The sequence below is a fragment of the Colletotrichum fioriniae genome, assembly GCF_027942845.1.
Source record: "Colletotrichum fioriniae strain IMI 355084 chromosome Unknown scaffold_1, whole genome shotgun sequence".
Taxonomy (NCBI): Eukaryota; Fungi; Ascomycota; class Sordariomycetes; order Glomerellales; family Glomerellaceae; genus Colletotrichum; species Colletotrichum fioriniae.
Window position 1 is genome coordinate 1,740,468 of NW_027076837.1, and position 22,407 is coordinate 1,762,874.

Genomic DNA, 22,407 nt, shown 5'->3' on the forward strand with positions numbered 1-22,407 from the left:
GTGTTTGGGTTTATTTTTATTGATGTTACCGTCAAATACCGTGCTTGTCAAAACAGTGACGTTCGCAAATGAGACCGAAGCCCGTTCGAGTATCTCTGGCGGTATTGTACCATTAGTCCATGACAGATCGCCTGATATAACCCTCATCCCTCCTTCTCTGTCCGAATTTATGATTGAAATTCCGTTCGCCAAGCTATGGTTAATGGTCTGAAGATTGTCAATCAAGCCCCGATGATCGATCATTTCTCCAATATCGGTGCAGATGTTGCAAATGCCGGCGGAAGCATGAGTAACATCGAAACCAGCTTTGACGGAGGTATCTGAGCCAAGACCAATGAACGTGCAGTTCCCCGTTGGGCAGGTCGGCAAAATGACCGAATCAGTACCGTTGCGGCTCAAGGCGAGAATCTGAATTGCACCCTTGATATCTGACTTCAAAGTCATGCCTCCACTATCACCGAGCGGTATTGAGATATTCATGCCGTCAACATGCCGCGTCACCGGGATTATTCCAGTGCCAAGGCCGAGAGTTTCGTTTTTGTCGACGTGCCCAATAGATTGCTGAACGAAGGGTCCAATCGCGAACGACGACACGAGGACAACCACAGCGACAAGGATCGATGGGCTGCGCCAAGTGACAATTCTCATCAACTTCAGCGCCCCCAGACGCCACGAGTACCGTCGTCGAAATGCTGTAGGTTGCCCATCCGGCGTTGGGAAGATTTGTCGCACCAGAACCATGTCCATTTCGCCTGTGCAATGAGTTCGGTTGCAATAGATACTAGAATTCCTCGAAATATGGTGGAAAGCAAATTGACGAGAGAATTGAGGGTCATGATCCGATCCAAGGGCCAGTCTCCGAGGGGGTGGTCATCTTGGCCGAGGATAACCGTGATGATCACGACCAATAGACATGTGGCAAGGACGAGGGATAGAATCTCCCAAATCCATAAGAAAAGGACGGATCTGCGAGTTTGGCTATCTTGCGGGGCCTCGCAAACATCTTTATCCCGGAGTCGTTGCCGAGGCGGGCTCGACCTTCGAGGGCTAAGCGAAGCGCAACGTGATGGGATTCCGGAAGGTCCGTCCCTGGCTCTAGTCCATTGCTCGAGTTCAGTTGAAGTGGAGGCTTGTTTGTTCAAGTCGGCATTTTCGCTTGCAAAAGTTGCCATCGCCAGGTTCTCACCAGTGAGCGGCGCTGAAGGCTCGTAAAGCTGGTAGTTGAACAAGCTGAATGAAACTTATAATATGACTCAACTGCTGGAGAAGATGAGCTCGAATTTATAACGAGGTTGACCTGGCACTGGCCATCGATTTGCGTCGCACCAATTGTGAATCAGTCCGATGAAGCCAGGCTGCTAGTACAACAAGAGTGAGGCTCAAAATCTACGTTCCTGCTGACTTGAGAGACGACCATAGGATCGTTTCCAATAATTCATCCACGTTAGCTTCAATTCAAATAACCGAGTGGCCCATGCTTGAGCCATTTGCTGAGTTCAAAAGTTGCCTCGTGAGGCTGTGCCATGGCCATCTGTCACACTTGGGCAACGGAGCACGGTCATATGAGACATACACACGTAATGGTACCACATGAGCTGTCTTGAGTTTATTTCAGAAAGGACTATGACCGTTTGATGTTTGTTAAATACCGCACGTTGGAGTCGTTCTTCGGGTTGCTCACCGAACTCGTCCCTGAGTAAGAAGGCGCCTAGGAGTAGCCGGGCAAAGCAGTCTTCCACAATGTTTCTGCGAGGCGGCTGCAAAGTGATAGCTCGCCGATTCAATACGATAACCCGCAGATATTCGTTTGATCGGCCTCGCCGAGGTACGGCTGCCTTCTGTCTTCCTCAAATCCATTCTTTGTTTCCGTGGTGAGATATGAACGACCCTCCAAATCCAGCCTCAACGCTGGCTTTGTAGATGACTGACAGCATATCCTTTACCGAAGACTCTGCAGTCGACGGGCCGGTGAAATGCGGTGCATACTTCGCCATCTTGCCAAGCATTGCCATTCCCTTTTGCTTTTCCTCCTCTGTAGCTGGCAAGATGTTAGACGCAATTAGAAAGAGCACATACGGTAGTTTTTACCATTGTCATACAGCCCCGTGTCGATCACTCCGGGCGAAATGCTGAAGAAAAGAACGCCTTGATGGGAGTGTTCTGCACTGAATTTGGCCACGGCTGTGTTCAGAGCTGCTTTGCTGATCGAGTAAGGGGCTCCGACCTCGATGCCGGACTTGGATATGAAATCCAAATCAGCCATGCCGGATGAGACTGTGACCACTTTCTTCGCATGACCTCTCAGGATGAGTGGCAGTGCGAGATTGAAGAGATGGACATTACCGACGACGTTCGTACGGAACGAGTTGACTAAGTCCTGTTCTAGCCGCTTCGGTGTCTCTCCCCTTTTATTCACGCTGTTAGTCCCTTGATCTAGATGTGTCGACCATTCCTGTACTGAGACTCCGTGAAATTTAATCAACTTACAGAACGCTGATGCCATCATAAGATGACCAGGTTGAGATGAAAGCCGCGTTTGCAATGACATAGTCGATGCTTCCACCGGTGATTTCTGATGCAGCATTCAGGGCTGTCTAAGATCGGATGTTACTGCAAATCCTCAACCCCATGCCAGGTACTTACCTTTATCGCATCGAAGTCATCAAGGTCAGCTTGCAGGACGTGAATGTTCTTCCGCTGCAGCTCGGCGTCCACCTTTTGCTTGGTAGCCTCGGCGTTTCGGACAAGCCCAATGACAATGTTGTTTGCATCGGCGGATAACTGCCGGAGAAATTCAAACTAGGCCGAATCAGCATTTCCTGTAACAAATTTTGGACGCAATGGGCCTACTCCCAGCCCCCTCGAAGCTCCAGTTACCAAGTATGAAGACATGAGGATCGTGTTGAACTATGTCCGTGCTCACAACTCTTTCTGCGTTCAAAGATTCAGCGTAATTCAAAAGCGACCAAATCATCTACGTGGATGTAGCATTAAGATTGTCTGTATTAATAAACTTTGAAGCAACGTAATATATAGGAAATCTCCATTCGGCTTAGAAAGCTATGGAACGGGGTTGAGTTCTACCGTAAGAACAACTGCGATTACTAAACTTCGTCCGCGATATTCGGCCGGACCGTTGCACTTCTTGAATACTGGCTTGATTATCAAGCATGGGAAATGGGGACTTTGGTCAGAACTACAACGCCTGGAATTCATTTCAGTAATCGAACGGAGGCGGAGGATTGAAATCTCAGCTTAACTAAATCGACATGGTTTGCAAGGAAACAGCTTGGCTTCGATTCATTTCGAAGCAAAACCTAATCTCAAGAGTAAATTGCAACATCACAAACTGAGAAAATTGAGTTCCTTAAATTGTACTAGTAAAACATTCCAATTGTTCAATTCTACTTTGCAAGCTTAAAACTAGCATAGTAACTTTCGTTTTTTACCAGTACCCAGGTTCAGCAGCCATCTCGCAATCATGATCTTGAATAACCTTGTTTTTCTTGCAGGAACTGTGGCTTCGCTCAGTACTTCACCTACATTCCCTCATCATGAGAACCCCGAAGCGATCAGCTGCTCCACGTCAGCAAACCAACCGACACCCAGCTGGCGCCAGCAGCAGATTTTTGAGACGTTCATCCAGAGATTCTTGGTCCAAAAAGATGCAAAGGGGGCAATTTTAGACAACATGTCCGTAAACTACACCCAGCACAACCCCAACGCTCTCAGCGGACGCCAAAACGCCATCGACTATGTTGGCCCAATCTTCGACGCTGCCAACTTCACAATCTTGCGACACTCGTTTAGTAACAACACTGGATGGGTTCATACAAAAATGGAGGTTCCAGGCTTGCCGCTGACTGCGGTGGTGGATATTTTCAGATTCCAAGGAAGCTGCATTGTTGAGCACTGGGATGTTGCAACGGCGATGCCGCCTAATGCTACAAATCCTTTGGCGCTATTTTAAGTGTTGTTCACTCCGTTTCGGAGAACGAAGAGGTTGAAAAGACAATAGCGAAGGAGTATCTGAGATGAACTATACTGTATAATAGGAATGAAACTCTCGGAAAAGCATGAGTTCTGCTTCAAGTTGTAATTTCTGGCATGATGCAGACATACATACATGCATCAAACGACTTCGGGTGTAGACCTTAATCGAATCATACTTGGAGGAAACATTGAAACGGAACTGAAAAATGATGGTTGAACTACTGAAACTATGGCAACCAAAATTATTCAACTGAACAAAGTACAACGCCTTCATCCACCGCATCACCAATCCTCCACTTTGTATGGAATTTGCCAGAAACACCCACGATGATGTTGATCTCCATTTTCATGCTTTCGATCACCATGACGCATTCACCCTTGTTGACCTCGACGCCAACGGACTTGGCAATTGACAACACCTTGCAAGGCATCGGGGCTTTGACTTCGCTTTGCTGGTCGCTGCTGGAAAGCGCTTCTTTTCTTAGATTGGTATAGAACGAGAGCAAAGTATCTTTGCGGAACTCCTTCCACTCCCCAAGCTGCGGTAAGTGACAGAATACCCTGACAGTTTCGTTGAGTGGCAGACTTTGGCAACCTTCGCTAAAATTTGGGATGGCAAGGTATGCGCGAATCTTGTGACCATTCACCGACATAGTCATGAACACTGGTGATGACAAAGAGCCCGCCTTCGAAAAGAGCAACTGTTCGCCAGATAATGGCTTTAGCTCGACGTTTTTGATGTTGAAAACGGGCCTCGACCAAGCCACTCCGGTTCGAATGGCTCTGCTTGTGGCAGTGTAAGTGGCAGTCAAGGTCGATGCCGGTGATAATTCTGCACCTCCTTTGGATGAATGATCCTTCTCATCCGGACTCTGATGTGTCACAGGATAGAGACAGACGTCACACTCGTTGTCGGCGTTGCTGGAGCTTGGTTTGGGAAGACAGGCCTCGCACCTAGTAATCCCTCCAGAGGCGGATTTTGAGTCTCTAAGGGAGATGATCTCGCAGCTTTGGTGGAACGGGTCAAACTTTTGGTTGTGGAACTGACGGCGTACTGTCCGGAAGTGGCGATGGCCACCGCTTCCCTGGGCTTCGTTCTTCTGCAGATGTTGCAGAAAGATACTAGGAATAAGTGAAATGTGGTCTGGCAAGGCTGGTGTGTATGGACTTCGAAGCAAGTCGTCGATATTGTTTGGGATGAATGATGTCTTGTAACCAAAGTCCTGGAATGCTGGGTGCAACAAACAGCTTTGGAGGAATAATTGGTTGGTCCTGATGCCAATACACGGAGTGTTTGCCAGCTCTCTGGCAAGGATGTTGATTGCCGCAGATCTTGTCGGTGCCCAGACAACAATCTTGCAGATCATCGAGTCAAAGTAGATTGAAACCGATGTTCCACTCTGAATAGCTGTCTCATAGCGGATGACTGATCCCGAACTTCTTCCTGGAGAGGCTGGCTTCCATAAGAGGATCTTGTCATGGCTGGGAAGGAAATCTCGCTGGGGGTCTTCCGCACAAAGCCGACACTCAATTGCGTGCCCAGTTTGCGTAAGATTTGATAGCCGAGGGAGCTCTGAGAGACGACCTTTGGCAGCAACAAACAGCTGCAAAGCGACAAGGTCAACTCCGACGACTTCCTCGGTGATTGGATGTTCGACTTGCAGCCGTGTGTTGACTTCAAGGAAATAGAACTTTCTTGTCGATGTATCGAAGACGAACTCCACGGTTCCAGCTCCTTCGTAGCCTATCAACTTGACGATTCGGACGGCTGTCTCGCTCATATTCTGTCTAGTATCGTCATCGATAAAAGGGCATGGTGTTTCTTCGATCACCTTCTGGTTGCGACGCTGGATCGAGCAATCTCGTTCAAAGAACGACACTACTTGGCCATACTGGTCTCCAACCACTTGGATCTCAATATGCTTGCTGTTCTCAATGAACTTCTCCAGAATACAGTCTCCTGAACCAAATGAGCGTTGAGCTTCTGACTGCGCTCTGCTCAGCTCCGTCATCAGTTGCGATGGTTCGTGCACAACTCTCATACCCTTGCCTCCGCCGCCTGCGGAAGCTTTCAGCATCACAGGAAAACCAATGTCGACAGCAGCTCTTTGCAGGTCTTCGGCCTCAAGACTGGTGCCAGTAAATCCTGGGATCAATGGAACATCAGGAGCATTCTGGCGGAGATAGTCCTTGGAAGAGCGCTTGTCGCCTAGTGTGGACATGGCTTTGGCTGGAGGGCCGACGAAAATGAGTCCAGCGTGGCGTACACTGTCAGCAAAGTTTGCGTTCTCGCTCAAGTAACCGTATCCTGGATGAATTGCGTCGGCGTGGATATCTTTTGCAGTTTTGACCAGGAGATCAATGTCGAGAAACGGATTTCTCTCGTTCTTCTCCATAGAGCCGATGCAAATGGACTCGTCCGCATCCCTTACATGCCGTGAAATAGCATCTCTAGAAGGAAAGTCAACAAATTGAACATCAGGAAAATTCCAATGCTTTCGGGCTGCAATATAGAGGGAGCTTACTCTTGAGTATAAACCGCTACCGATGCTACATTGACTTTCTTGCAAGTTGCAATTATTCGACAGGCAATTTCGCCCCTGTTCGCGATCAAAAGTTTTCGAATCCGAGGTTGTCCATCTTCGCCAAGCGGTATATCGGCCACAAAAAGCTCTTTGCTGCGAGGTCGTGCTCCCGTGATATCGTCTGTATGCTGAATAGCTGCCATTGTGGCGGAGATGATGCAGGATTTTGGAAATGGGAAGACTCGCTTAAGCCCGTTTCTGCCCGTTTCTCGAGACTCAGTACATGTAATAATGACTCTGGTCGATTAAGCTCCCTTATTCTAGGAGCTTCAAAGTCCATTTTTGATAGTGAGATTGGCCAACATCATAGAGCCTTCGGATCTCGGGAACAGTGAACCGCGCTCCGACTAATGTCTGTGACGCGGCATAGATGCCCTTGCCGGCGGGTATGCTCGGGAAAGCTGCAACGTTAGCGCCGGGAAGCGGTCCGGACAACGGTACACTGTGTGGGCCCTGGCACCTGGCTCCTCGGAACTTCAACCTGACGAAGGTGTCAAAGCGGCAGAACTCAGCAACATACTCTAAGATTTCGAGGGGATTTGATAGTGGTACTGTGATAGGCGAAGAATTACAGTCAACAAAAACATTGGTAGGCGGTTTCATGTCTTACTATATTACATTACTCTAGCGTGTACAATCGCCGACTTAGAATGAAGTTGTAAACGGAACATTTAGCGCCATTGATTGATCCTACATTGGTGATTCAATGACAACCTGGTCAATTGAGCGATGACTTTTTGCTGAAATTGCAAGAATTTAATTTGTATTTATTGAGATTCAATCAAGCATGCACTGCAAACCAGGTTCACTCCTTTGTGAAAGACCCAAAATACAATGACTAGCGTGCAGTATTTTGCAAGTCTGAAGCGAAATGGAACTACGGTAAAAGGAGCTGATATTACAACTTTGCCCGCCTCGCTGACTTGTTGAGCAGCGCATCGCCCAAATCTCGTATGAGATGCTTCTGATACTTTCCACTTCCAGTCTTAGGCAGACTGGTTCCAACATCAGGGTGACCGATCCAGAACACATGTTCGGGTGCCTTGTGCCGTCCCAATTTCTCCGTAACCCAAGCCTTGACTTCCGAATCAGTCAGCTTCACAGTGCTATTCGCCGTCTGGAGAAAGCTCGCGACCACCTCGCCATATCTTTTGTCCTGGAGGCCAACGACACAAGCCTCTGAAATAGCGGGGTGGCTGAGCAATCGATCCTCGATCTCAGTTGGAGAGATGTTTTCGCCACCTGCCAGATGTTTAGTTGAAGTCTTCGGAACCCAACTTTGAAACCTACCACGAATAATCAAGTCCTTGATGCGTCCTGTGATATGAGCATAGCCATCGGTGTCGATCAAGCCCTCGTCGCCTGTGTGCATCCAAACCACTCCATTTTCGTCGACCTTCATCACTTCGTTCGTCTTTTCCTGATCATCCCAGTAACCTTTCTGCAATGCGAAACCACTGGTGCATAGTTCTCCTCGAGTTCCGCGTGGCACAATGGTTCCTTGAGCATCCACCACTTTAGCCGCAATATGCGGAAGAGCCCTGCCCACGGAGGTATTTCTCTTCTCGTACCCATCCTCAAGTGACGTGATAAATGTGACTGGGCTAGTCTCTGTCATCCCATAGGCGATGAGAATGCCCTCAACGTGCATCTTGTCGCGGACATCGGTCATCAATGAGGCTGGCACAGGAGAGCCTGCGATGAGACCTGTTCGCAGGGTGTTGATTGGAGAGCCTGACTTCTGGAGCGCCTCTAATTCGGCAAGAAACATGCTTGGAACTCCAAGGAGAGCCGTGGCCTTCTCTTTCAACACGGCGGATAGTGTTGCCTCTGCATTGAAGTTATCAGAGGGAAACACAATGGAACTGCCGTGACAGAAGGAAGCCAGGAATCCCATGATTAGGCCGAAGCAGTGAAACAGAGGCGGGGGGCAGCACACTACGTCTGTCTCGGTCAGGCGCATAGCGTCACCCACGAATTGAGCATCATTCACCAAATTGCTAGGCAATTGATAAGATTAGTTCTTCCAAATCAGGGCTTGATGGGGTGGCATACATATGAGTGAGAGTGGCGGCTTTCGGGCGACCCGTGGTTCCTAGACGATGCTGAGCACAAGATAGAATCTAGATCGTAGCTAAACTCACCGGAAGTGAACTGGAGGTTCAGTACATCTGAAGGGCGAACCTTTCGTGCCGCTCGTCTCAAGACGGAGTCGTTCATGAAAATCGACTGTCCGCGGTTGAAGAAGAAACTGTAAGATTCAAGCATGCTACTCTGAGGAGCTTGCTCGAACTTTTGCAGGTAGACAATCTGTTTGAGCGGAGACTGTCCTTTTTGAAGACTCAAGAGACTTTCTAGGTGAGGCGACAGCGACTTTGTCCCTATTTGAGGCGACATCAAGAGGAGTTTGCAGCCTTCGGCATCGTGAAGAATCAGTGGGTGGACCGATTTGGAGGAAATAATCTTGTTTTTGCTTACCACTGGCTAAAACAGCACTTTTCAGCTCGTCAGGCGAATACGTATTGTTGAAAACGACGTAAGGACATCCAATGCGAGCAGCACCAAGGAAAAGTTCAATGTACTGATAGCAATTCCCCGCAATGATTCCCACACGGTCTCCGTGATGAAGTCCAACCTCAAGGATTGCTTTGGCTATGACTTTGCTGCGGTCTGCGAGCTCCCGATAAGTGAGCCGCGTGGACTGCCAGGGGACAATGACGGCAGGGCGGTCCCCATGCTTTTTCGATTGTTCTTCAATAATAGAACCAAGCGGCTTAAGATTAAGAGGCGGTGAGGCTGGTCCCTGAACGAGAGAGAGCGATGAGTCCGCCGAAGGAGTCATGATTGCGGAAGGTGAGGTAAGGTGCTTGGCGTTGAGAACGATGGGCAAAAAGGGCGTCCAGTAATATGAGCCAGATGCGGAACTACGTCTATGAAAACTAATTTACATGCCATAAGTCATAAATACTATTCCCCGGATGTCTGATAGCCGACATCGAGGTGGGCCAACCGGGGTCCGAGGGGCACGCGGGGATCGGTCCGGGAGAGCGCCAATGCCCCGAACCATACTCAGAAACCCAATACTTCTACCGAGTCACACGCGACCAAGACGCAACTGACTCTACTCCATACACACAGCTCTACTGCTTTCTTCAATCTGACCGATATGATTGAGCAACTTTTTCCCGTCGAGAAGTCAACCGTTGACCTCACTGCATCCAACTTCCAAGCGAATCGTCAAGCATGGGAGCCGGTTTTGCGAGAATTTGACAATTATCTGAAAGATGTGTCCTCGGAAGGGGACGAGGCTTCCACATCGAGACACCAAACAAGACACCAACTGCTGCGTAAGTCGCTTTTCGGCCATCACCACATTGAGACATTTGAGCTGAATAGCACGGTCCAATGAAGCACGAGACAGGATTGCGTTACTGCTCGATGCAGACTCACCGTTTCTTGAGTTAGGATGTTTTGCGGGGTTCAGGATCTCCGGATCTAACTCCTGCGCAAATATCATTGCAGGTATCGGCCTTGTTAGGTGAGTTCAGTTGAGATCACTGGATCATCAATCCATTTCTGACAGAAAACAAGTCAACGGCCATGCCTTCTTATGTCGCATATCCCCACGCAGAGTGGAGGAGCTTGGAATGAGATGACAGGTGAGGACTTCTCTTCCATGTCTTTTGGGGCCAGACTCTTAACCCAGACCAGTCCTCAAGGTCAACCGCATACTTGAAATAGGATTCGAGAACGATCTGCCTCTCATTTCACTGGTTCAGTCGGTAGGAGTGCCATCCCAACTGATACAGAAGTATTCTAACTATCAAAGGCCGGTGTTTTCTTACCCCAACAGTTCCGAGTCTTTCATAAAGGGGGCCAACTCTTTCGTGATCTAGCGATACGATCTCAGCAAGGCAAACCCTCGTGTGCCATTGTCTTTGGCTCCTCGACTGCTGGAGGTGCCTATCATCCTGCACTTTCTGATTACACCATTTTAGTGGAAAACCAGGCCCAAGTCTTTCTGGGAGGGCCTCCACTAGTAAAGATGGCCACTTCCGAGGTGGTCACTGCTGAGGAGCTGGGCGGGGCCAAGATTCATGCCTCAACAACCGGACTGGCTGATCAGATCGCCATGGACGAGTATGGCACTTTCGATCTTGCTTCGGTCTTCATCTGACTGACACCATTGTGGCAGGTTTGACGCTATTCAGAAAGCTCGCGAATGGGTTGCAACACTTCGCACCCCAGAACCCAGCCGCCTACTCACCAATTCGTCGCATCCTGTACCTCCTCGGTATTCCATCGATGATCTCTTATATCTGGTGAACACCGATATTCGCAAACCATTCGATATGCGCGAGGTATTGCTGCGACTTGTTGATGACTCCAGAATGTCTATCTTCAAGCCGAGCTACGGAACAAACATGCTGACGGCTTGGGCGGACATCCTCGGTAAGAAGCTTTGCGTTGCTCTATCCTCTTTCACGAACAAAGTTCCAGTCGCTGATACATATACAATGAAGGGTTTCGTGCTGGCATTGTGGCGAACCAGACTCCTGTGATCCATGCACGTGAGGCCCTTAAAGCCGCACAGTTTATTCGACTTTGCAACCAGGAGTAAGCTTCTCGAGCCCAATGCTTTTCTTCGCTCTAGCTGACCGAGCTTGAGAAATACGCCCATCATCTTCCTCCACAATGTCACTGGCTTCATGGTGGGTACTAAAGCAGAGCACTCCGGAATCATCAAAGCAGGCGCACAACTCGTGTCCGCTGTAAGCTGCTCAACGGTTCCTCATATTAGCATTATCCTTGGAGCATCCTACGGAGCCGGCAACTATGCCATGTGCGGCCGGTCATACCGCCCAAGATTCCTTTTCACGTGGCCAACGGGGCGTTGCAGTGTCATGGGCCCAGACCAGCTTGCAGGCGTTGTGGAAACCATCAGAACCAAGTCCAACGGCGGTAGCAAGCTCTCTCCAGATGAGATCAAAGCCCAGGCAGCGCAGTTACGGGAGGATGCGTACAGAGATTCGACGAGCTATGCAACAAGCTCGATGCTTATCGATGATGGCATCATTGACCCAAGGGACACTCGTGACGTTCTCGGAATGTGCTTGGAGATTGTGGGGTTATCTGGCCAAAAGAGCGCCGAATCACATCGTTTCTTAGCAAGAATTTGATTTCATTTAGGTTATGTTCTGTATAAGTCTTTGAGTCGTTTTCCGAGTCCTTTCAGTCTGTTCATTTAAATTCAGTAAAGTCTCCTTGACTCCAGTACAAAAGTAAGCAGCATCACTTTGACCAGAGACAAGTGCACGTTATCTTCTGGGGACTTGCTTGACTCGACACGAGCTCACGATTATCATCAGACCTTTAACCTCATGCTCAAATGTAATGGACTGCGGTCTTCCTCCTCTAAGCTTGTTCAGATGCGAACATGCACGTGGTACGGATTCATGAACCTTAACCGCGAGGGTACGGATCTGGGTGCCAAGGAAAGGGGACTAGAGCAATTGGAAGATGACAATCTTGAGTCATCCAATTGGGCACTTGGGGCGGAAGCGGCTACCTATCCAACCTTAGCCGGGCGGTCCGGAATCCCGGCGTACCCCAGATTTCCAGCCGAGGTGGCATTTAGGTACGTACCAGGACCCACCCGGTCCGGGGCCGACCTGGAGATGCAAAGCCGACGGGAGCAATCTTGGATGGGATGGATGCACACAAATGCTCCTGTAAGCCACACACAGCGATATTCGGTTTTTTCTTCTGCTGAAATTGAACTTTAACCTCCATCCAATATGGCGGGCTCCAAGACTATCAGAATCGTCGAGGTTGGGCCTCGTGACGGCCTACAAAATGTCAAGACCGTGGTGGATACTTCGACGAAGCTGGAACTCATCCAAAGACTAAAGGGTGCAGGACTCCAGAATATTGAAATCACGTCTGTCGTTTCATCAAAGGTCATACCACAACTTGCAGATTGCCGCAAAATACTTTCCGCCCCTAATGTGAAGAGGTGGCAACAAACCGATACCACACTGCGTCTGCCAGTTTTAGTTCCGAATACCAAAGGGTTACACATCGCCCTCGAACATGGTGTTAGAGAAGTGGCTGTCTTCGTCAGTGCGACAGAAGGCTTCAGTCGAGCAAACATCAACTGCACTGTCGATGAGAGCTTGGAGCGTGCCAAGCAGGTGGCTACCGAGGCTAGCACAGCCGGTGTGCTTGTGAGGGGGTGAGTTCGTTTTTCTTCTCTGGAATGTTTGTTGGTCTTTCAGCCTCGATACACAGTCATCTAACTTCGTTTTCTTATGACAGATACGTTTCTTGCATCTTTGCCGACCCTTTCGACGGTTCTACTCCTTTACCTGCAGTCTCCCGCGCAGTGCGAAGCTTACTCGATATGGGTTGCTACGAAGTTAGCCTTGGTGATACTTTAGGTGTCGGAACACCATCAGACGTCCGACGGCTACTTGAGTACCTTAAGAGTCAGAACATACATACCGAGAAATTAGCTGGCCACTTCCACGATACCTACGGGCAAGCTCTAGCCAATGTATGGACGGCATATGAATGCGGTCTGCGAACCTTTGATAGCAGCGTTGGCGGCCTAGGTGGTTGCCCTTTTGCACCAGGTGCCAAGGGAAATGTGGCTACGGAAGATGTTGTATATCTGTTTCAGCAAGCTGGGGTCGATACTGGTGTAGACCTCCAGCAAGTAGTTGACATAGGAGTTTGGATTTCCAATGCCCTAGCAAAACCCAACGATAGCCGGGCTGGAGCCGCTCTCGCCAGCAAATCCAAAAGGTCATCGACGGGATCATCATCCAAGTTTACCAGCCGGCCAAAGGAAGCTTGGGAGTGGTCGGTCTTGGAACAGTCTGACAACATTGTCGCTCAGCGGGCTGGGGCGAACGGTAATATCGTTCTCAACAAGCCCCGAAACGGAAATACTCTGACTTTTCCGATGATATCCGAGATCATCCGCACATTCAAGTCCTTCGAGAACGACCCCTCCATATCTCGTATTCTTATCAGCGCAAATGGCAAATTCTTTTGCACCGGGATGGACCTGAGCCAAGCTGCACAGGCAGTTGGCCGAGGCGGTGACGCAAGTGCGAAACTATTCCAGGCATTGACAGACTTATTCGAACTCATCGACAATTCTCCAAAGGTCACGATTGCTTGCATACAAGGATCTGCTTTCGGCGGTGGGATCGGATTAGCATTCGCTTGCGACATCAGGATCTCCATCAGCTCGGCAACCTTCACATTGTCTGAGGCCAAGCTTGGCATGTGTCCTGCCGTAATTTCGAAATACGTCATCAGAGAATGGGGATTTGGACTCTCGAGAGAAGCCATGCTCACAGCACGGTCTCTGACAGCTTCCGAACTGAAGTCTGCTGGCGCCATCTCGATGGTTGCTGAGGCGCCCTCAGAACTGGACATCATAACGAAAACCCTCCTCGCGCAACTTCGACACTCGTCGCCCGGGGGTTCAAGCATGTCGAAAGAATTAGTCAAGTTAAGTTGGAGACACGCGGGAATGCCAGAGCAGCGAGACGGGATTTCCAGGCTTTTCAAGTCAATGATGGAGCCTGGCTCTGATGCTGTCCATGGCATAGCAGAATTCCAGCAGAAGCGTAAGGTCGACTGGGATTCCTTGAATCAGGTTCCACGGGCGAAGATCTAGCATAAGACACGTAGTTCAGCATATAGAAGCTTACTTCAATTGCCTTGAGTAAACACAACAACCGTGACTTGCTAAGCGCAACAGCAAGCTGCAACCTAAAACCAGCTGTAATACCCGGCAGCAGGTTGGCTCATCTGGATGAAAAGAATGGGGAAGGCAACGGAAGTGAACCCACTGCGCTGCTGCGGGCCGTTGATTCCCCACGCACACGTACATAAACCCCGGTTACCCCGCATTACGGCTCAGCATTACCCCATATCAATGTTCATCGGTCACTTCACTCTGGGGCGGACGAGCGCGTCTGGGACCTCAGCAACAACATTCATTACATCATTTCCCCTTGCCTGAAAACAGTAGACAGCATCAGCATGGCGGAGCCCGCGGAATCATCCACAACGAGGCCAGAGAGAAGTCCGGAGTCGAGGTCACCACCAACCACCGCAGGTATCAAACGCATCCGCCAGGCCTGTACTAGTTGCCGGTAGAGTTCCAAGCCCTTCATCCCTTCTTTGGTGGAAGCCGTATCAAAGGTCAAGTCGCGTGGAAGTTACAGAGAAGCTGATATGACGGCATTTTCCTTAGACAGAAGAAGATCAAATGTTCCGGGGATCGACCAAGATGTATCAATTGTCGACGGGTGATGCAGCGGTGCCAATATGAGCCCTACTCGGCAGTCTCGGCCTCCCTTTCTGGGAACTCGACTGCGTTGCTTCTCGGCTTGACTAAAGACGTAATCACTGTGACAATTGTCTGGCCCCAGGAGATCAGTAGACTGACGACGTGACCCTATCTAGACGGACCTTCTACAGAGGATTTCTATGATTGAAAGCAAATTGGCTCGGTTGAGCGACCGCGAATCTCAAGAGTTTAGGTATGTGTCCATGGTCAAATTTCATAAGTCAGGATTATTGTGCTAATACAGCTCAGTTCCGCCGCTTTCAACGAGACCAATCTGCCTATGGAAGACCAAAATCCTGCGGAAGATCAGCCTCAATTCCAATTGAATGAACACGAAGATGTTTTAGGCGTGCCTGATTTGGTTAACCAATCATCGCCCAACATCTCAACTACATGGCGTTCAGGAAGCTCGCAGTCCCAGTAAGTCTTTCTCAGCGTCTTTTGCAGCTTGAAAGGACTCTAGAAAAACCAACATGGCCTCGCAGAACGTTCAGTACATTTCCGCCGGATTCCGTAACACAGTCGCTGGTCAATACTTTCTTTCAATGGTGTCATAACCAACCATACTCTTACTTTCACGAAGGAAGCTTCCGACAGAAACTAGCGGATGGTCAGCTTTCGAAATGCGTGCTCTTGGCTGTTTTAGCATCTTCCTTGAGGTTTTCAGAACACGAATACTATCGAGAAAACAGATCCAATGCGATTGAGGCATATGCAAGAGAAGCATGGTTATCCGTTCTGGCCGATCACATGACGGTGGAAGATTCTTGCAACCTCGAGGTCGCCCAAGCCACCAACATCCTAGCCATCATTGACTTTACCGGTGAGTGTTTCGACAACTGGGTCTCGTTAGGTACTAAAGCCTTTATCAGCCGGCCGAACCAGCTCCGCGTGGCTCAAGATTGGGATGGCAATACGGATAGCCCAGGATCTCCAACTGATGAAGGAGCCCAGTGAAACTCTTCCTCTGGTGGAGCAGGAAGAAAGGCGGAGATCCTTTTGGTCAATCTACCTTCTCGACAAACTAGTCTCCCTCGGCAAACACAGACATTTCGCCATCTTGGACGAGGACTGCCATGTGCGACTACCTTGCGACAAGCTGACATTCCGTTCTGGCGGATGGGGCCAGAATGTGACGCTCCGTCAACTCCTCGATTGGAGCACCGATGTTGGTGTTGAGAGTGGATTCCCAGTTGCCATCTTGGCATCATCAGTACTTGCTCGCTGCACTCGAAGGCTTCTTCACGACCGCAATACCGATGAGACTCCCCCGTGGGACTCGAAGTCGGAGTTTGCATCAATCACATCCCTCCTTCTACTTGTTGAGTCGCGTCTTAAAGTTGATCAACATCCCATCAAGGATGTTGTTGATACTTATAGGCTTGATGATGGTGTTATAGATCACCCTGCTATGGGTCATGTCATCTTCGCACGCACAGTATTCCATGTCTGCTACTGTCTTCTCTACCATCCGTTCCTTGTGCGAGAGCAAGTTCGGAAGGCCAAGTGTCAAGTTCCATCAAGTTTCATGCGCCTCGCCTCACAGAAAAGCTACGAACATGCTCGGGATCTGGTCAATTTGCTGCACGATGCGGAAGCAGTAGGGTGCCATCTAGGTGCCTCATTCTACGCATATTCAGCGTGTCTGGCTGGTAGCATTCTCTCGCTTCACATGCACGCCGAGAAAGATACCGAGAGCCAGCGTTACTTGGAACTATTGAGTACAACCCAAGACAGCATATCAATACTTGAAGGAATGGCAAAGTTTTGGGATCATGCGTCCAAAATAGTAAGTTTTCAATTACTCGATGCGTGTATGGGCTAACATTGGGTATAGCACCATCGACTGCTAACTTTCAATGCGAACGCTTATCTTTTCGATTCACTCCTTGACTCGCAGCTGAAATCAGTCATGGATCCAGGATGGGAAAGATCCCTCTGGTCGATGGTCGATTACGGGGAGATGTGCCGCGAATCAAATCTACCTATTCCAAGTCCGAAGATATCAGCGCCTTCAGACTCTCCGAACTTTCCAGACCTCAACCTAGAAAGTGAACAGATGTTGGATTTGGGACTTGATGTACAACAAACACCGCAGATCGACGACAATCTGATAAATTTCGATACTCCTAACATCAAATATCTCCTTGAGCTGGCTTCTGGCGGAGGTTAGCATAGCCTCGACTTGATGCAACGGCTCGTACTACCTACCTTTGCAAACGAATCTCTCACTGGTTAGGGTCGAAAAGGGGATTGCCATGCTAAACTAATACGCAAATTCATATTGTGTCATTCTAGAACTGGACTTAAGCTACTAGGAACTGTTGAAGGAATCATCGTGTTAAATAGCAAGCAAGTAGTAATGCAGAAGTGTACCTACCTAGGGCAATTTAGTTGTTTGGGCAGTGAGGAAGTTAACGTCAAAGGGAGGAAAGAACAATGGAAAGATGAAATTCGACTGCCTTAGATATCCACTCAAGGTGCCTGCCTAGCTCATGTCCATCTTTCTTGACGTGCATGGAAGGTTGTAGGCAGCACCTACCTCCCTAAGTAAGTACTTTAGGTAGGGTTGCTTCCGCAACTCACATTCGTTTGTCCCTTTCACTCCTCTCAACACTCTGTCACAAACAGACGGTGCCACACCTTTTATCAAGGTCAAGGAGGGATTCAAAGGCAGGCGGTACCTTCATTCAGTCTATTTAAATCCCCCCACCCTGCGAGGACTTTTCTTCTTTCCATCACAGCACACCAAGTCGCCAACATGGACGCCAATAAGATTAACTGGAAGGATGCCTTCCTGTTCTTCTACTGGGATTTGCACGATGAAGACACTGATTCTCCTCTCGCAAGCAAAGCGAAATACGACAACTTCATCATGGAGTTCTTGAAGGGAGAGCGCTTGCCTCTCAACACCCTGTCTCGCCCCAAGTCATGGAACCACCTGCTATGGCACCTCATGCGATCCTCCCTATACCAGACAGGCAAGTACCTACAACATTCTGTTGCGCATCACATTCTAACCTTATTTTAGGCCTGAACTTGGGAGAAAATAGCAGCAGGAGCAACTACAATTGGCTCTATGATTCTCCCTCTGAGACCGAAGAACCCTGGGTGAACTGGATGGAACTCCTCGACATCTACAGCGAACAAGTCGAATTTGATGAACGAAATGAATACGACGATCACATATTCTGGGTTCTGGAATACCTGGAGGAACGCGCATACGCAAACGTCCACTGCAACCTGACAATGAACGAGGCGTGGGCCAGCAACCCCTATCTTCTGGGATTCGGAGACTTTCAGGGTCTTCGACTTGACTGGGCGGTGTCGCTTCCCTTCAATGGTGCTTCATCATACGAATTAGGATTGCCTTTGATCCTCGACCAAGGCTTTATCATCAATCACGAGGTCGCTTCAAACGCCATCCATCTTCATTATGATAGAGACCGGCTAGGAAATCGAAAATTGCTCGGCGCAGCACAATTCTACTATACGAGTATGATTCGATGGGCTAAATATATGGCCGGAAGAGGCAGAGTTTCGAGCATTGGCAACTTCTTTCTGAGACATTCCGAATTTCGCCACTGGCCGAAGCTGGACAACGCCGCTGATAGATTGCGCATCACGAAGGAGCTGTGGGAGAGCATTAGAAGATAGGCTAACAAGGCTAGCTGACGAGTTGGAAGTCCAATCCGACTGCGAGTCAAGGGCAGCGCAGGAGCAAATTCGACGATCAACTAGACCCCAATCGACCCTCCAACCTACGACTGCTGTGATAGGGATACCAACACCAGGGCTTCGCAAGCCTAGCGGACTGCTTTTGAAGGGAGAAGAAGGCAGAGGTCATTGAATGAGATGAGCTTCGAGATGATGATTACACATAGGATCTTGGGCATTCTCGAGCGAGACGGGTACTGCAGTTTCAGGGTTGGGATGCTACTCGTTCTGGACGAGCACCACAACATAGAAGAATGGGAGGAAAAGTGGTAGAACTCAATGAATATTTTTGTCCGAACGAGATGCTGCCTCGGGATTCTTGGCTCTTTTCTTTGTGTTGTAGTTGTTTCTGAAGCGAAGTGATGATAGTCCGGCTTCAAAGGCATACCTTCCATATCCGCGAGTAACCCGGGCAGCGGAAGCCCATCTATATTATTGAATGCGTATCATGGTAGCTGATCAAGGCAGGTGCGGTCAATGGGCGAGACGCACTACCTGCCTTACCTGGCGGTGCTGAAAGTGTTCAGGTTCCACCTTTTGCCCTCCAGTCACCGGGCAGGAAGCCTGGGCGTACCTTCCGCAGACGCCACGAGAAGCCCTTATATATCCCGTCAAGTCCATTCCTGTCACCAGCCAGCAGGCGCCCCCTTAGGTCGGGGGGTCAGGTCAAACTGGCTGGGTGGTGGAGAGGTTAATGGTCCAACGATTATACGCCAACCAGCCTACTCGACGACAGGCTTAGCGAGTACCCGAGTTCGAGTCCTAGTATGAGCACCAGAAATTTCCCAGCATGAGCACCAAGAGATGTAGCCCCCAGTCCAGCACCGGGGGGGGGTGAACTCTTTTGCTTTTTGGAGTTTCGGATCCTTTGATGTGCTTGTATGGTCGAGGCCTAAGCTACCGTGCTTCACTCACGACTGTTGCTCGCCTGATTACCGGTCCTGTCGCACTCCCCTCGAAGGAGAAGGCCCGTTACAGGTTCGTAGAACAGGTCGTCTCGTAAGCGACATGGCTCAACGGACCCGCGTCTTGCTTTCGAGTAGAATTACATCACATTGGTATGACACAAGGTAATTCCTTTCTCCTTTTCTTCGAAGCGAAAGAGGTTTCATGGGTAAAAGACAGGGTCGCCTCCAAGACGACCTCGACGATCAAAAGCAAATGGGCCGTGTGATTAAAATATAATTTTACGGAAACTTGAAAAGGTGACAGATTCCCGTAGATTGGCAGTTTCAGTGTATAGATATATACATATATATATATATGTCCTGTTCAGGAAGTATCAAGACCAAGGTAGTCCTGACATTAATCAGCATACCACTCAAATCACTGCCATGAGTTTGATGACCCTAGTCCACTCGGTGTTTATTTGCATCGCGCTTCATCAATTTTTGAAGATCTTAGCCATTTGGCTGATAACTGGCAGTTGGCACAATCTCAGGAGGATCCTGCCGTGTGTCGCAAACGACGAACAGTCCAGCATGTCCGACCATGAGTCTTCACTCAACTGGGGCGACGAGTTTTCCTTCCTCATCTTCGACTACTCACTCGTTTCTGACGATGAGACATTGGTTCAACTCTTCCTTGCATGTGTGATGGTCAGGCACCAGTCGACCAGGAAAGGAGACGAAGAACAGGAAGTCGATCCTTCGCGTTGGGTATACTTCCCCTGGCGGGTTATGGAGGCCATCAAGCCGCGTTTCGGTGTGTATCGGGCATCTTTCACTTCACTGAGCTTCAGAATAGGCGGTACTAAAGTGCTTGGTGTAGAAGTTCAAAATGAGGGCGGCTTTTCAATCGACCTGAACTCCGAAAGCGCACCCGCTAACCCAGTGCCCATTCCCGGCGTTGGTCATCACTTTGAGCAAGGTAAGTGGCTCACCCACCCGCCTCACGACGCCGACCTTCCCTCTCCGCAAGACAGTACAATGCTGGCCTACCTCCGCGAGGAGTTTGACAAGGGTAGCGCGGTCACCGGCGAACCTTTCAACGTCCGGTACGAGCTAGGTATGTTCCATCGGGATCTCTACCAGCAACTCACGATGTATCACTACCGCCGGCTACGCAGCGTCGGCCCCATCACAAGACAGGTCGTCGCTGCGCGAGCCAACAGCCTGTGGGCGAATAACCCGTCCCTACGCCGCTTCGAGCAGCAGCACGAGACGGTGCCGTGGGGCGTTCCGGTGCCCTTTCTAACCTTCCAGTTCCTCAACTTTCTCCCGGCGCCCATCGGGCCCGGTCCGGGACTGGAGCGGTCGTGGGTCAGTCAGTTTCAGATTGTCTGTAGTCCCGTTGCCCGCATTGCCTACGTCCGGATCAAGCCGGGCCGTGATACTATGAACGGGATGACGGTGGAGGAGGCTGAATGGATGATTGGTGGAATGAGGCTTCTCCACGTGGAGATGCTGCGTATCTGGGGACTCTGTCGTCGCCAGCCGATGTTCTGGTCGGGTGAAGATTTGGCAGCGTTTGCGCAGGATGTGTTTGATGGTGCTGCGGTGAAGGGGAGAGTTCATCTGGATGCGATCTCGAGTGCCAAGGAACACTGGAGGTTTATCCGAGAGGTGGAAGGTGTTTAATCTCCCATTGGCTTCTTGGGCGGACTGAGAGAGAGAGAGAGAGAGAGAGAGAGAGAGAGAGAGAAAGGGGGGAGGGGTTCAATGGGTGCATATTGTCATGTATGTCATTTATGATATTTTTCTGAATTATGGTAGATCTCTTACAGTCAGTTAGTCCTAGGAGACTATGGGTGGTAGGTAGGCTTTGGCTGGTGGATGCCGAAGTATTACACCATCATTTTTGTGTTATAACTTAAGAACATGCACTCAGGTTTGAAGAATGCATAACATCCCATTTGCTTGACTTGTCGCCACTTAGTTAAGGTAGTGGCACACGATAAACAGACAATTCGAAATGGAGGTTGAAATTCGACATGGAATCTTTGTTTACCCCTGTCGCCAATGCCGGACGGATCATACTGGCATCGGTGATCGTCCGTCGGCCAAGGAGATCAAGCTCCGGGACATTGCGAATCGTTCGCTTGGCGAAACGGGGGCACCGTAGTGGCGATTCACTTCGCGACCAATCCGTCGCAAGTCAGCCGACTCGGACCGTAAGTCCGGAAGGTTGACGGGGCAGGCAAGCATTGTAAGAGGACTCTTCGCTCGAGTTCCTACCTTCTTATCTCGAAGTACACACTGAGAGATCACAATATTCACCGCAACTACGCACTTGCAGTTATTTTTCGTGGCGGTCGGGCTAGATTGTTTTTCCTCCTTCGCGACGGATTACCTATTCAGGCTCTGTGCATCCGGTAACAGGACTTTCAGTGGGTAAGCCCGTGTGATTGGCCGCTGCAACGAATTAGGAAGGGAGAATCGTATTTTGCATTCACGTGGACTCGTGGAGACTCCAGACCCAGATATATCTCGGGGTGGAGGAAAATGGAGGGAAAGGTGGAGGACGTGAAGTGAGAAAAATGTGTTACCTAATCCCTCACCCAAAAGGCCGGGCTCAATCGGAGGGTTCAGGGACACTCTCTACGAGATGGGATGCTTCATTGGTTAATCTTGCAGGATTATCTGGATCTGTATTACTGAACGATCATGATACTGGAGCGGTCGGCAGATTGAGGAGGGGAAAAGTAACGTTGACTCCAGGCCTACGTGAGTCGTGAGGCGACGTCGTACGAGGCATCCACATGCAATGAACCTGAATGGCGGCTGCAATAACCTTGGTCAA

The 22,407-nt window shown here is 49.6% G+C and overlaps 6 protein-coding genes across 6 annotated transcripts; 2 read left to right on the forward strand and 4 right to left on the reverse strand.

The window, feature by feature from the left end:
* Positions 1-1,847: 1,847 nt before the first annotated feature.
* On the reverse strand, positions 1,848-2,263 carry N0V96_000460 (uncharacterized protein; the record flags this gene model as incomplete). The annotated part of the gene is made up of 2 exons (XM_053193446.1): positions 1,848-2,038; positions 2,089-2,263. 2 exons carry the CDS (start codon positions 2,261-2,263, stop codon positions 1,848-1,850), a joined length of 366 nt encoding a protein of 121 aa, XP_053049163.1.
* Positions 2,264-2,483: 220 nt separating this feature from the next.
* On the reverse strand, positions 2,484-2,892 carry N0V96_000461 (uncharacterized protein; the record flags this gene model as incomplete). Its single annotated transcript, XM_065755946.1, has 3 exons — positions 2,484-2,594; positions 2,644-2,799; positions 2,878-2,892. 3 exons carry the CDS (start codon positions 2,890-2,892, stop codon positions 2,484-2,486), a joined length of 282 nt encoding a protein of 93 aa, XP_065615186.1.
* A 1,343-nt stretch (positions 2,893-4,235) lies between these two features.
* N0V96_000462 (uncharacterized protein) lies at positions 4,236-6,721 on the reverse strand (the record flags this gene model as incomplete). The annotated part of the gene is made up of 3 exons (XM_065755947.1): positions 4,236-4,455; positions 4,900-6,444; positions 6,519-6,721. 3 exons carry the CDS (start codon positions 6,719-6,721, stop codon positions 4,236-4,238), a joined length of 1,968 nt encoding a protein of 655 aa, XP_065615187.1.
* A 755-nt stretch (positions 6,722-7,476) lies between these two features.
* On the reverse strand, positions 7,477-8,846 carry N0V96_000463 (uncharacterized protein; the record flags this gene model as incomplete). Its single annotated transcript, XM_065755948.1, has 2 exons — positions 7,477-8,408; positions 8,723-8,846. The coding sequence occupies 2 exons, from the start codon at positions 8,844-8,846 to the stop codon at positions 7,477-7,479; spliced, it is 1,056 nt and encodes a 351-aa protein (XP_065615188.1).
* Positions 8,847-17,710: 8,864 nt separating this feature from the next.
* N0V96_000464 (uncharacterized protein) lies at positions 17,711-18,606 on the forward strand (the record flags this gene model as incomplete). Its single annotated transcript, XM_053193442.1, has 2 exons — positions 17,711-17,934; positions 18,003-18,606. 2 exons carry the CDS (start codon positions 17,711-17,713, stop codon positions 18,604-18,606), a joined length of 828 nt encoding a protein of 275 aa, XP_053049159.1.
* A 1,541-nt stretch (positions 18,607-20,147) lies between these two features.
* On the forward strand, positions 20,148-21,245 carry N0V96_000465 (uncharacterized protein; the record flags this gene model as incomplete). The annotated part of the gene is made up of 1 exon (XM_053193441.2): positions 20,148-21,245. The coding sequence occupies one exon, from the start codon at positions 20,148-20,150 to the stop codon at positions 21,243-21,245; it is 1,098 nt and encodes a 365-aa protein (XP_053049158.1).
* Positions 21,246-22,407: the final 1,162 nt, after the last annotated feature.